This window comes from Oncorhynchus kisutch, linkage group LG20, assembly GCF_002021735.2.
Source record: "Oncorhynchus kisutch isolate 150728-3 linkage group LG20, Okis_V2, whole genome shotgun sequence".
Classification (NCBI taxonomy): Eukaryota; Metazoa; Chordata; class Actinopteri; order Salmoniformes; family Salmonidae; genus Oncorhynchus; species Oncorhynchus kisutch.
This window is the reverse complement of record NC_034193.2, coordinates 52326505-52341243: the sequence shown is the minus strand read 5'-3', so window position 1 is coordinate 52341243 and position 14739 is coordinate 52326505. Positions and strand designations below refer to the sequence as shown.

The 14739-nt window shown below is 45.2% G+C and overlaps 1 protein-coding gene across 1 annotated transcript in view; it reads right to left on the bottom strand.

Annotated features, from left to right (window-relative positions):
* LOC109880861 (adenylate cyclase type 9) overlaps nt 1-14739 on the bottom strand; it is a 66287-nt gene that overhangs the window by 6986 nt on the left and 44562 nt on the right. Inside the window, exons 5-11 of the mRNA XM_031798732.1 lie at nt 11606-11823; nt 11164-11444; nt 6724-6826; nt 4494-4702; nt 4104-4263; nt 2361-2509; nt 603-632 (exon numbers count right to left, since the gene is read on the bottom strand). Of these exons, the coding sequence (XP_031654592.1) occupies nt 603-632; nt 2361-2509; nt 4104-4263; nt 4494-4702; nt 6724-6826; nt 11164-11444; nt 11606-11823 (1150 nt within the window). The remainder of the gene's footprint in view (nt 1-602; nt 633-2360; nt 2510-4103; nt 4264-4493; nt 4703-6723; nt 6827-11163; nt 11445-11605; nt 11824-14739) is intronic.

The window sequence follows — 14739 nt, the reverse complement described above, 5'->3', positions numbered from 1 at the left end:
CACTTTCACAACTTACATCACTTGGCTATAGGCTCAAAGATACACATCATAGCATCAATTCAACTCCTTCTCCCTCTTGTTAAAAAAGGCCAACATGGTCCTTCATGCTCTATGTATTATTCGAGATCCGCTACCTGCAGCATCTCTCCCACAGTTGAGTTTAACCCGTGGCTCGTATAAATAGGACCAGCTAGCCAGTCTGACTCACAGAACCTGTCCCAAATGGCACCCTATTCCCTATGGGCCCTGGTCAAAAGTAGAGAATAGGGTGCCTTTGAGATGCAGACATAGCCACTGCTGCTGACATTTAGCTGCTATGATTACACCAGCCATACTTCACAGTTTGAGAAAAGAGAGGAGAGGAGAGAGAAAAGAGAGTGTGAGGAGAGAGAGTGAAGAGAGGGAGAAAGAGAGATGGAAAGAGAAAAGAGAGTGTGAGGAGAGAGAGTGAAGAGAGGGAGAAAGAGAGATGGAAAGAGAAAAGAGAGTGTGAGGAGAGAGAGAAAAATAGAAAGACGGCCCCTCTTCTCCCCTTTCACCCCCGTCACCCTCCCAAATGTCACTCATCCATCAACATTCTGCGTCTCCATGGCAACACTCACCCCATCGCTGGAGAACTGTCATTACTGGAGCTGCAAGACAGAGTGACTCCCGTCAGTTACACACACACACACACACACACACACACACACACACACACACACACACACACACACACACACACACACACACACACACACACACGGCTGACTAATTCATATCAACCTCTTAGAATGACTCCTGTGAGTTAAACACAAGTGTGATGACACATTCCAACACACTCACACTCCAACACACACACAACTTGGCTCACAAACAGATGAATATGAACATTTCCTAAGAGCCAAGGGGAGAGAGAGGTATATTGTGTATTAATGTGCATATTGTGTATGTCATAAAATGCTGACTAACGGCTGACTAATGGCAAATAAACTGCAAGCTATACAATTCAAAAATAAAATAATTACAGCTTAAAGTTTTACCATTATAACATAAGATATAACATCTTCATAATGTTGTAAAGGTTTCCCCCTGCTACCCTCTAGAAGGTGGAGACAGTCCAGGTGCATCAAAGAGAGACTGAAAAACAGCTTTTTATCTCCAGGCCATCAGACTGTTAAACAGTCACCACTAGCTGGCCTCCGCCCAGTACCCTGCCCTGAACTTTAGTCACTGATACTAGCCGGATACCACCCGGTACTCTACCCTCCACCTTAGAGACTGCTGCCCTATGTACACAGTCATGGAACACTGTTAACATCCTGTTTTACCCACTTCATATGTATACACTGTATTCTAGTTGATCATCCTATATAACTACTGCTGTACACACCTTTTCTATTCATATGTTGTCCATAATGCCTATACACACAATCATATACAGTACCAGTCAAAAGTTTGGGCACACCTACTCATTCCAGGGTTTTTCTTTATTTTTACTATTTTCTACATTGTAGAATATGTCAAAACTATGAAAAACACATATAATAATCCTCCCCTCATGTAGTAACTAAAAAAGTGTTTAACAAATCAAAATATATTTTATATTTGAGATTCTTCCAAGTAGCCACCCTTTGCCTTGATGACAGCTTTGCACACTCATGGCATTCTCTCAACCAGCTTCATGAGGCAGTCACCTGGAATGCATTTGTTAAAAGTTCACTTGTGGAATTTCTTTCCTTAATGGGTTTGAGCCAATCATTAGTGTTGTGACAAGGTTGGGGTGGTAAATAGAAGATAGAAGATAGCCCTATTTGGTAAAAGACAAAGTCCATATTATGGCAAGAACAGCTCAAATAAGCAAAGATAAATGACAGATCATTATTACTAAGACATGAAGGTCAGTCAATACGGAAAATTTCAAGAACTTCGAAAGTTTCTTCAAGTGCAGTCGCAAAAACCATCAAGCGCTATGATGAAACTGGCTCTCATGAGGAACACCACAGGAAAGGAAGACCCAGAGTTACCTCTGCTGCAGAGAATAAGTTCATTAGAGTTACCAGCCTCAAATAGTTCAAGTAACAGACACATCTCAACATCAACTGTTCAGAGGAGACTGGATGAATCAGGCCTTCATGGTTAAACTGCTGCAAAGAAAACACCACTAAAGGACACCAATAAGAAGAACAGACATGCGGATTGCTAATATTTATACATTTCTTAATTCCTTTCTTTTATTTTGGGGATTTGGGTGTATTTTTTTTTATTGTCAGGTATTACTGCACACACGTGAAAACATCTGCAAAATATGTGTACACGAAAATATGTATTGGATTAAAGTTCTGAATGGGTCGTAAATACGTATCGGGTGCAGTACTAACCCTGTCCTGTTGAGGGGGCTGTGGAGCAGCACTAGTAGAGCCACACCAACAGCTGTGGCCAGGGCAGATCTCATCCAGAAACTCAGCTGGCAGAAGTTACAGTACTGGATGATGGCTATGGTCACTGCACAGCACAGGAACATGGTTACCTAGAGGGAGGACACACAACATTTGTTTGTGTAAACTGAAATTCCAATTTTCATCAATGCTTCTCTATGAGAAGTCGGGAATTGGAATTTCAGGTTATTTCCCAAATTGACTGAATTGAAATGGAACTTGACCCTGGTACACAAGAGTACTCACACAATATATTACATATGGTAACATAAACATACTTCCCCACCAACATCCTCAACACACTCACACCTGTGAGCACATGCCTTATGCACACCAGTGGCATGGGTGAACACACACCCACACGCACATCAATAGATGAATCCCCTGTAGAGTAGTTAGTACAGACTCTTCCATCCCTCCATCTCTCTCACCATGCTTCCATCCCTCCATCTCTCTCTCTGCCAGGTATCCCCTCTCTCTTCTATCCCTCCATCTCTCTCACCATGCTTCCATCCCTCTCTCTGCCAGGTATCCCCTCTCTCTTCCATCCCTCCATCTCTCTCACCATGCTTCCATCCCTCCATCTCTCTCTCTGCCAGGTATCCCCTCTCTCTTCTATCCCTCCATCTCTCTCTCTCCATGCTTCCATCCCTCCCTTCTATCCCTCTCACACACATCTTCTCTTTCTCTGCCATATTATTCATCACTCTCGTCCAATCCATCCCTCTCTTTCATCCCTCTATCCATCCATCCCCCTCTCTCTCTGCCAGGTATCCATCTCTCTTCCATGTTATTGTGTGTGTGTGTGTGTGTGTGTGCAAGTGTATGGGGGATCCTTGCCAAACAAGATATCAAAACACACCAGCTTGACTTGTGAGCAGTCAAGACTTGGGTGCATCCCACATGACCCCCTATTCCCTATATAATCAAATCAAATCTAATGTATTTATATAGCCCTTCGTACATCAGCTGATATCTCAAAGTGCTGTACAGAAACCCAGCCTAAAACCCCAAACAGCAAGCAATGCAGGTGTAGAAGCATGGTGGCTAGGAAAAACTCCCATGAAAGGCCAAAACCTAGGAAGAAACCTAGAGAGGAACCAGGCTATGAGGGGTCCTCTTCTGGCTGTGCCAGGTGGAGATTATAACAGAACATGGCCAAGATGTTCAAATGTTCATAAATGATAATAATCACAGGCAGAACAGTTAAAATTGGAGCAGCAGCACGGCCAGGTATAGTAGTATAGTGCACTACCTTTTGACCAGAGCCCTATGGCAGCAGCTCCGGACTCAGAATAAGGCTAGAGAAAACAATGTGCAGTGTGTAGTTAGCCTCTGCCCAAACTAGGACCTCTATCTCTTCCACATAAAGGATTTAATAGGAGGAGAATGTCAAAAATCTGTGAAACAAGCTCCACTAGTATAGACCTCCATTTTCCATTGACTGTTTCTCTCTCTGAAACACTGGCACTTTCTAGTGGGTCCTACAACTGTGGACTAAGTATAACTCAATGCTCTTGACACTTAGTCCCACACACTTGAGAACACCTTTTATTGCAAATAGGTGTTGTTAGCAGTAATGCATTTGCCCTCTGTCATCTCGACCAGCGTTCAAACCCCTTTTGACGATCCCTGACTAGAACCCCATGTCTGCCCTCCTCCTGTACCCTCTCTATCTCTCCTTACCTGGATGGGCAGGTGGAGGCTGCAGGCGAGGTGTGAGAACACGGACACGGCAGGAAGTGAGACCAGCACGGCCCCGATCACATGACGGGGGATCCAGCCTGACACCACCCTCAGCAAGGTCTGGGTACAGCTCAACACGTTGTCCAGGTAGAACGTCATACTGCAGGGGGCCGAGGGCGAGGAGGTGAGGAAAGGAGGGACAAGTAAATAGCAAGAAAGGACAACATTGTGATACACTGACTCACATCCCTATCAGTTCATTCTCTCTCTCTCCCTCCCTCCCTAATTTCTCATTCCTCCATATAGCAACAGGGAGACCAACTCCTGCAGACACTTTTCACTTTACCCACCCTCTCCTCCCTCCCACTATCTCCCCCCTCCACCCCTCACCGTATGGACAGCACCAGGGAGACCAGCTCTAACAGACCAGCAGCGGTAGCCAATCCCAGGACGGTTGCCGGAGGTGTCTCCATAGTGACCATGGGAACCAGGAAGCAGGCCAAGGTGAGGGCGAGGAACACAGAGCAGGATAGGAGAACATCCAGGAAGGAGCTGAAGGTAGGGCTGGCGAAGGTCTGCACCGGGGCCTGGGTCTCCACCTGGAGGGGAGAGAGTAGTCAGAGACATAGAGAGAAGGTCTGCACCGGGGCCTGGGTCTCCACCTGGAGGGGAGAGAGTAGTCAGAGACATAGAGAGAAGGTCTGCACCGGGGCCTGGGTCTCCACCTGGAGGGGAGAGAGTAGTCAGAGACATAGAGAGAAGGTCTGCACCGGGGCCTGGGTCTCCACCTGGAGGGGAGAGAGTAGTCAGAGACATAGAGAGAATGTCTGCACCGGGGCCTGGGTCTCCACCTGGAGGGGAGAGAGTAGTCAGAGACATAGAGATAAGGTCTGCACCGGGGCCTGGGTCTCCACCTGGTGGGGAGAGAGTAGTCAGAGACAGAGAGAGAAGGTCTGCACCGGGGCCTGGGTCTCCACCTGGAGGGGAGAGAGTAGTCAGAGACATAGAGATAAGGTCTGCACCGGGGCCTGGGTCTCCACCTGGAGGGGAGAGAGTAGTCAGAGACAGAGAGAGAAGGTCTGCACCGGGGCCTGGGTCTCCACCTGGAGGGGAGAGAGTAGTCAGAGACATAGAGAGAAGGTCTGCACCGGGGCCTGGGTCTCCACCTGGAGGGGAGAGAGTAGTCAGAGACATAGAGATAAGGTCTGCACCGGGGCCTGGGTCTCCACCTGGTGGGGAGAGAGTAGTCAGAGACAGAGAGAGAAGGTCTGCACCGGGGCCTGGGTCTCCACCTGGAGGGGAGAGAGTAGTCAGAGACATAGAGATAAGGTCTGCACCAGGGCCTGGGTCTCCACCTGGAGGGGAGAGAGTAGTCAGAGACAGAGAGAGAAGGTCTGCACCGGGGCCTGGGTCTCCACCTGGAGGGGAGAGAGTAGTCAGAGACATAGAGAGAAGGTCTGCACCGGGGCCTGGGTCTCCACCTGGAGGGGAGAGAGTAGTCAGAGACATAGAGAGAAGGTCTGCACCGGGGCCTGGGTCTCCACCTGGAGGGGAGAGAGTAGTCAGAGACATAGAGAGAAGGTCTGCACCGGGGCCTGGGTCTCCACCTGGAGGGGAGAGAGTAGTCAGAGACATAGAGAGAAGGTCTGCACCGGGGCCTGGGTCTCCACCTGGAGGGGAGAGAGTAGTCAGAGACATAGAGAGAAGGTCTGCACCGGGGCCTGGGTCTCCACCTGGAGGGGAGAGAGTAGTCAGAGACATAGAGAGAAGGTCTGCACCGGGGCCTGGGTCTCCACCTGGAGGGGAGAGAGTAGTCAGAGACATAGAGATAAGGTCTGCACCGGGGCCTGGGTCTCCACCTGGTGGGGAGAGAGTAGTCAGAGACAGAGAGAGAAGGTCTGCACCGGGGCCTGGGTCTCCACCTGGAGGGGAGAGAGTAGTCAGAGACAGAGAGAGAAGGTCTGCACCGGGGCCTGGGTCTCCACCTGGAGGGGAGAGAGTAGTCAGAGACAGAGAGAGAAGGTCTGCACCGGGGCCTGGGTCTCCACCTGGAGGGGAGAGAGTAGTCAGAGACAGAGAGAGAAGGTCTGCACCGGGGCCTGGGTCTCCACCTGGAGGGGAGAGAGTAGTCAGAGACATAGAGAGAAGGTATGCACCGGGGCCTGGGTCTCCACCTGGAGGGGAGAGAGTAGTCAGAGACATAGAGAGAAGGTCTGCACCGGGGCCTGGGTCTCCACCTGGAGGGGAGAGAGTAGTCAGAGACATAGAGAGAAGGTCTGCACCGGGGCCTGGGTCTCCACCTGGAGGGGAGAGAGTAGTCAGAGACATAGAGAGAAGGTCTGCACCGGGGCCTGGGTCTCCACCTGGAGGGGAGAGAGTAGTCAGAGACAGAGAGAGAAGGAGAGGAGAAAGGAAGAGGAGAGGTGGTTAGACACTTGGGATGAGAGGGGAACAACACAGGGACAGAGAGAGGAGATAAAGTTCAGATTACTACTACTATAATGTGGTCAAACTGTTAGAACTGAAACATATTATACACACCAGCAGGGGGCTTCGTATGAACACGTGGTCAATACGGCTTTGACTGACACGGATTGAGGGTGTGTGTGTGTGTGTGTACCTCCTCCTGGTAGCTGATGCGGTAGGCTGTCTCCAGAGGTCTCTCCAGGAAGTTGAGGCTCAGCTTGTTGATGGGAGGCTTGAAGAAGTAGTCCTTCATCAGACTTGAAAGAGGAGAATAGAGTGAGGATGAGGAAAAGACAGGTAGAGGGTTTTAGGGGGGAATCCTAACTTGAACTCGACTTCTGCATGCATGACTTGAATCATCCATTGACATCTATGCATTATTTACGTGATCATCGAGGTTAAGTGCATGCATCTCAAGCTGGGATTCCTCCCTTAGTGACTGACTTAAAACTGACTTAAAATATATACGCTGTCAACACTAATCACCACTGTTGGTAATCCTAAACCAGCCAAGCCATAGACTGTTCTCTCTGCTTCCACACGGCAAGCGGTGCCCGTGTATCAAGTCTGACACCAACAGGCTCCTGAACAGCTTCTATCCCCAAGCCATAAGACTGCTGAAGAGCTAACAAATGTCTACACAGACGATCTGTCTATCTAAGTTGACCCTTTAGTTATTTTTATTCTTGCACTGTCTCAATGCACACTCACTCACACTGACACGCTCAACACACACATCTATACTGACTCAATGCACACTCACTCACACTGACACGCTCAACACACACATCTATACTGACTCAATGCACACTCACTCACACTGACACGCTCAACACACACATCTATACTGACTCAATGCACACTCACTCACACTGACACGCTCAACACACACATCTATACTGTCTCTATAAACACACTCACTCACACTGACACGCTCAACACACACATCTATACTGACTCAATGCACACTCACTCACACTGACACGCTCAACACACACATCTATACTGACTCAATGCACACTCACTCACACTGACACGCTCAACACACACATCTATACTGACTCTATAAACACACTCACTCACACTGACACGCTCAACACACACATCTATACTGTCTCAATGCACACTCACACACACTGACACTCTCAACACACACATCTATACTGACTCTATACACACTCACTCACACTGACACGCTCAACACACACATCTATACTGACTCTATACACACTCACTCACACTGACACGCTCAACACACACATCTATACTGACTCTATACACACTCACTCACACTGACACGCTCAGCACACACATCTATACTGACTCTATAAACACACTCACTCACACTGACACGCTCAACACACATCTATACTGACTCTATACACACTCACTCACACTGACACGCTCAACACACACATCTATACTGACTCTATACACACTCACTCACACTGACACGCTCAACACACACATCTATACTGTCTCTATAAACACACTCACTCACACTGACACGCTCAGCACACACATCTATACTGACTCTATACACACTCACTCACACTGCACGCTCAACACACACATCTATACTGTCTCTATAAACACACTCACTCACACTGACACGCTCAACACACACATCTATACTGACTCTATACACGCTCACTCACACGCTCAACACACACATAACATGCACACACATCTATACTGAATCTATACACACTCCCTCACACTGACACGCTCAATACACATAACATGCACACACATCTATACTGACTCTATAAACACACTCACACACACTGACACGCTCAACACACACATCTATACTGACTCTATAAACACACTCACACACACTGACACGCTCAATACACACAACATGCACACACATCTATACTGACTCTACACACACACACTCACATACAATCTTCATATACGCTGCTGCTACTCTGTTAATCATATATCCAGATGCCTAGTCACCTTACCCCTATTCATATCTACCTCTATAGATCCAGTATCCCTGTACATTATAATATGGTACTGGAACGGACCCTGTATATAGTATGTTTACCCCTATACATATCTACCTCTATAGATCCAGTGTCCCTGTACATTATAATATGGTACTGACCCTGTATATAGTATGTTTACCCCTATACATATCTACCTCTATAGAGCCAGTATCCCTGTACATTATAATATGCTACTGACCCTGTATATAGTATGTTTACCCCTATACATATCTACCTCTATAGATCCAGTGTCCCTGTACATTATAATATGGTACTGGAACGGACCATACCATCTTACTTTCTCCTGTCCTCTTTATTTCTTATTTTTATTTCTCCTGTGTTTTTGATCTACCATATGTTCTTTTTGTTAGTACTACATTGATATTGATTAGTGCATTATTGGATTTAGAGTTTGGAAGAAGAAGGCCTTTCACTTTAAACCTAAGGAAGGCTAATCCCTGATCTGCCAAGACATGCCCAGTTCTGCTCCTAAATCAAATCAAATCAAATGTTATTGGTCACATACACATATTTAGAAGATGTTATTGTGGGTGTAGCAAAATGCTTGTGTTCCTAGCTCCAACAGTGCAGTAGTATCTAACAGCAGTGCAGTAGTATCTAACAACAGTGCTGTAGTATTTAACAGCAGTGCAGTAGTATCTAACAACAGTGCAGTAGTATCTAACAGCAGTGCAGTACTATCTAACAACAGTGCTGTAGTATCTAACAGCAGTGCAGTACTATCTAACAACAGTGCAGTAGTATCTAACAGCAGTGCAGTACTATCTAACAACAGTGCAGTACTATCAAACAGCAGTGCAGTACTATCTAACAACAGTGCAGTACTATCTAACAACAGTGCAGTAGTATCTAACAACAGTGCAGTAGTATCTAACAGCAGTGCAGTAGTATCTAACAACAGTGCAGTACTATCTAACAGCAGTGCAGTAGTAAATAACAGCAGTGCAGTAGTATCTAACAGCAGTGCAGTAGTATCTAACAACAGTGCAGTACTATCTAACAGCAGTGCAGTAGTAAATAACAACAGTGCAGTAGTATCTAACAGCAGTGCAGTAGTATCTAACAACAGTGCAGTACTATCTAACAGCAGTGCAGTAGTAAATAACAGCAGTGCAGTACTATCTAACAACAGTGCAGTACTATCTAACAGCAGTGCAGTAGTAAATAACAGCAGTGCAGTAGTATCTAACAACAGTGCAGTACTATCTAACAGCAGTGCAGTAGTAAATAACAGCAGTGCAGTAGTAAATAACAACAGTGCAGTACTATCTAACAACAGTGCAGTACTATCTAACAGCAGTGCAGTAGTAAATAACAACAGTGCAGTAGTATCTAACAACAGTGCTGTAGTATCTAACAACAGTGCAGTAGTAAATAACAACAGTGCTGTAGTATCTAACAACAGTGCTGTAGTATCTAACAACAGTGCAGTACTATCTAACAGCAGTGCAGTAGTAAATAACAGCAGTGCAGTACTATCTAACAACAGTGCAGTACTATCTAACAGCAGTGCAGTAGTAAATAACAACAGTGCAGTAGTATCTAACAGCAGTGCAGTAGTAAATAACAGCAGTGCAGTACTATCTAACAACAGTGCAGTACTATCTAACAGCAGTGCAGTAGTAAATAACAACAGTGCAGTAGTATCTAACAACAGTGCTGTAGTAAATAACAACATTGCTGTAGTATCTAACAACAGTGCTGTAGTATCTAACAACAGTGCTGTATTATCTAACAACAGTGCTGTAGTATCTAACAACAGTGCTGTAGTATCTAACAACAGTGCTGTAGTATCTAACAACAGTGCTGTAGTATCTAAAAACAGTGCTGTAGTATCTAACAACAGTGCTGTAGTATCTAAAAACAGTGCTGTAGTATCTAACAACAGTGCTGTAGTATCTAACAACAGTGCTGTAGTATCTAAAAACAGTGCTGTAGTATCTAACAACAGTGCTGTAGTATCTAAAAACAGTGCTGTAGTATCTAACAACAGTGCTGTAGTATCTAACAACAGTGCTGTAGTATCTAACAACAGTGCTGTAGTATCTAACAACAGTGCTGTAGTATCTAACAACAGTGCTGTAGTATCTAACAACAGTGCTGTAGTATCTAACAACAGTGCAGTAGTAAATAACAACAGTGCTGTAGTATCTAACAACAGTGCAGTAGTAAATAACAACAGTGCTGTAGTATCTAACAACAGTGCTGTAGTATCTAACAACAGTGCTGTAGTATCTAACAACAGTGCTGTAGTATCTAACAACAGTGCTGTAGTATCTAACAACAGTGCTGTAGTATCTAACAACAGTGCTGTAGTATCTAACAACAGTGCTGTAGTATCTAACAACAGTGCAGTAGTAAATAACAACTAGTCCTATCAACTAGTCCAGGGTCAGCTTTAGACCGTCAATCATTCCACTAAAGCCACCTACTATCTCCCAACTTTAATATGCCCCTCTAAACTGGTTCAGGGTCAGGGTTTATGACTGAACTCTGATCTAGGTTATTTAGATGTACTGAACTCAAAACAGTTCATAAGTAAAGCCAAAAGCCATCATACTCCCTCCGGTCCTCACCTGTCCTCCTTGATGACATCAACAAAATGGACGTCACTCTTCTCCCTGAAGTTCTTGGAGCGTAGCGGGATGAGGGCGGAGTGGTCCATGCCTGTGCCCCCCGGTCCCGCCCCTCCTGGACCCCCCATACCCAGGCTGGTACCCGTCCCTGTGCCCGTACTGGTCTTCTTTTCTTTCTCCTGGAGCATGTCACATAGAGAGCTCTGGCTGGCCATCACCGAGTCCTCCAGTGGAGGACTGAGAATGCCATTCAGAGCCCTGGGGCTGCAGCCTGGAGTAAACTACAGAAGCAGAAGGCGAGAGAGGGATGTGTGTTAGATAAGTATGTGGTGCAGGTGTGTGTTATAAGTAGGTGTATGGTAAGCTATTTTGGAACAGGAGTGTGTTGTCAGTGTGTGTGTGTGGATGTGTCGTTGCGTGCCAGGATAGGCATGTGATCTACCTTGGCGCTGTTAGTCTTATGTTCATCCTGGCATCCATTGAGTCCGGCCCCCTCCTCTGTCTGCTCCCCATTCACAGTGCAGGACACACAGAGGGAAGCAGCCCCCCCAGGCATGAGGGCAGAGGTGTGGGGGCGAGGGCACGGGGTCAGGATGTCCTGAGAGCAACCACACTGAGCATGCTCTAACTTCCTCCCTGAGATCAGGTAGGTCTTCATCCCTGCAGAGGGGAAACGCACACTTAATAATACACAGACAACCACCATAACACACACACTTAATAATACACAGACAACCACCATAACACACACACTTAATAATACACAGACAACCACCATAACACACACACTTAATAATACACAGACAACCACCATAACACACACACTTAATAATACACAGACAACCACCATAACACACACACTTAATAATACACAGACAACCACCATAACACACACACTTAATAATACACAGACAACCACCATAACACACACACTTAATAATACACAGACAACCACCATAACACACACACTTAATAATACACAGACAACCACCATAACACACACACTTAATAATACACAGACAACCACCATAACACACACACTTAATAATACACAGACAATCACCATAACACACACACTTAATAATACACAGACAACCACCATAACACACACACTTAATAATACACAGACAACCACCATAACACACACACTTAATAATACACAGACAATCACCATAACACACACACTTAATAATACACAGACAACCACCATAACACACACACGCTCCCACACACAATCAACCCAGCAGTTGCACTGTGCAGTCCGACAGTCAGACAGTCAGTCAGTCAGTCAGACCTGCCGATAGACAGTCAGTCAGTCAGTGATTCAGATCTGCAGATAGACAGTCAGTCAGTCAGTCAGACCTGCCGACAGACAGTCAGTCAGTCAGTCAGACCTGCCGACAGACAGTCAGTCAGTCAGTCAGACCTGCCGATAGACAGTCAGTCAGACCTGCCGACAGACAGTCAGTCAGTCAGTCAGTCAGACCTGCCGACAGACAGTCAGTCATTCAGTCAGACCTGCCGACAGACAGTCAGTCAGTCAGTCAGACCTGCCGACAGACAGTCAGTCAGACCTGCCGACAGACAGTCAGTCAGTCAGTGATTCAGACCTGCAGACAGACAGAGAGAGACAGTAATATAAGCTGTGGTGTATCACAGTGTGTTTGCACAACACCAGAGACAGTAGTGGCGGAGTTAAAGGGCAATTCCACCACTTTTCAACCTCATTTTCATCATCGCCAGCACAATACCAGTGTATATGGGAAAAATGTTATATCTGATGACATCATCAAAAGAAAAATAATGTCACAGAGATGCATGAGGACCTTTCTTCTTATTTTTTTAACCACAGATCATTGAAACGTGCCGTTTTCACATATGTGGAGACACTGGCATTGTGCTGGAGATAATGAATATGAGGTTGAAAAGTGGCGGAATTGCCATTTAAAGGAAAGATCCACCTATTTTGAATGTTATGTAGTTTTTGTGCAGCTCTGAATGATGTTTTATCAATTACAGAGGTCATTTAATATTTTCATGTGTATCTGAGCTATTGCCGTTCAAGCTGGCAGAAATACAACTGGCATGATGAGTTTTGTAACATAGTAATCTTTCCTTTAACAATGCTGTGGGGCAAACAAGGAAATACACAAACACTGGATTACTAGAAGTGGCCAACGGCCAGCTGGTATCAGCCTGTTCAAACACGCTAAAGCTAGTTGGGCTAGATAAAGGTATCATAGTTCATATACAGCTAATACTAGCAAGGCTCTCATAATTTTAAACATGGCTAATGCTAGGCAAGTTCAAAAAGAGCTTATACTAAGAGCTTGTACTAACTAGGCTAGCAAGTGCTCTCACAGTTCAAACACAATGCTAGAATAGGTTAGCTAACCGCTCTCACAGTTCAAACACAATGCTAGAATAGGTTAGCTAACCGCTCTCATAGTTCAAACACAATGCTAGAATATGTTAGCTAACCGCTCTCACAGTTCAAACACAATGCTAGAATAGGTTAGCTAACCGCTCTCACAGTTCAAACACAATGCTAGAATAGGTTAGCTAACCGCTCTCACAGTTCAAACACAATGCTAGAATATGTTAGCTAACCGCTTTCACAGTTCAAAATGAAATGCTAGCCAGGCTAGATTGATGTCTCACAATTCAAACACAGCCAATACTAGGCTAGGTTAGCTAGTGCTCTCATTGTTCAACATTACTGATGCTAGCTAGGCTAGCGCTCATAATCGAAACACAGTGGAAGCTCAGGGGATTGTAAGCAAATAGGAAAAAATTTTAACAAATTTGAATTTAAAAAAATTCTTTCTAGGAACTAGTTTGCTGTTCCTGTACTAATGCAAAAGTTCTCTGAATATGTTTTTATGAAAAGTGTGTGTCTGTGAATATGTTTCAGATAAACACACATAAAAGATGTATCTAGCTACATGTGATGTGTCAGCCTTTGCTGTGAGTGTATTTGATCTGTATATTAGTCAGCTCATGTATAAGTGTGTGTGTACGTCAGTTTGTACGCATGAGTTTGTGTGTGTGTGTGTGTGTGTGTGTGTGTGTGTGTGTGTGTGTGTGTGTGTGTGTGTGTGTGTACGTCAGTTTGTACGTATGAGTTTGTGTGTGTGTGTGTGTTTGCACAAGCTCTTTACTGAGTGAGTCACACACTCATATTGTGCTTCTCTGTTTCTCTCACGTGTCTTTTAGAATCACCAAGGCTGAGAGCCCATTCATCTCTTCTGTCTTTAAGTTTCTCCCTCCTCCCTCCATCACTCACTTTCCTCCATCACTATCTATCTTTCTCTCTCCTTCTTTTCACTCTACCACTTCCATTGGCAGACACACCACCATAAGAAGAAGTGCTCTTATCTCATTTCCCGGTCTCTCTAACTCAATTCAATTCAAGGGGCTTTATTGTCATGGGAAATATATGTTAACATTGCCAAAGCTAGTGAAGTAGATAATATACAAAAGTGAAATAAACAATAAAAATTAACAGTAAACATTACACTCACAGAAGTTCCAAAAGAATAAAGACATTACAAATGTCATATTATGTATATATAC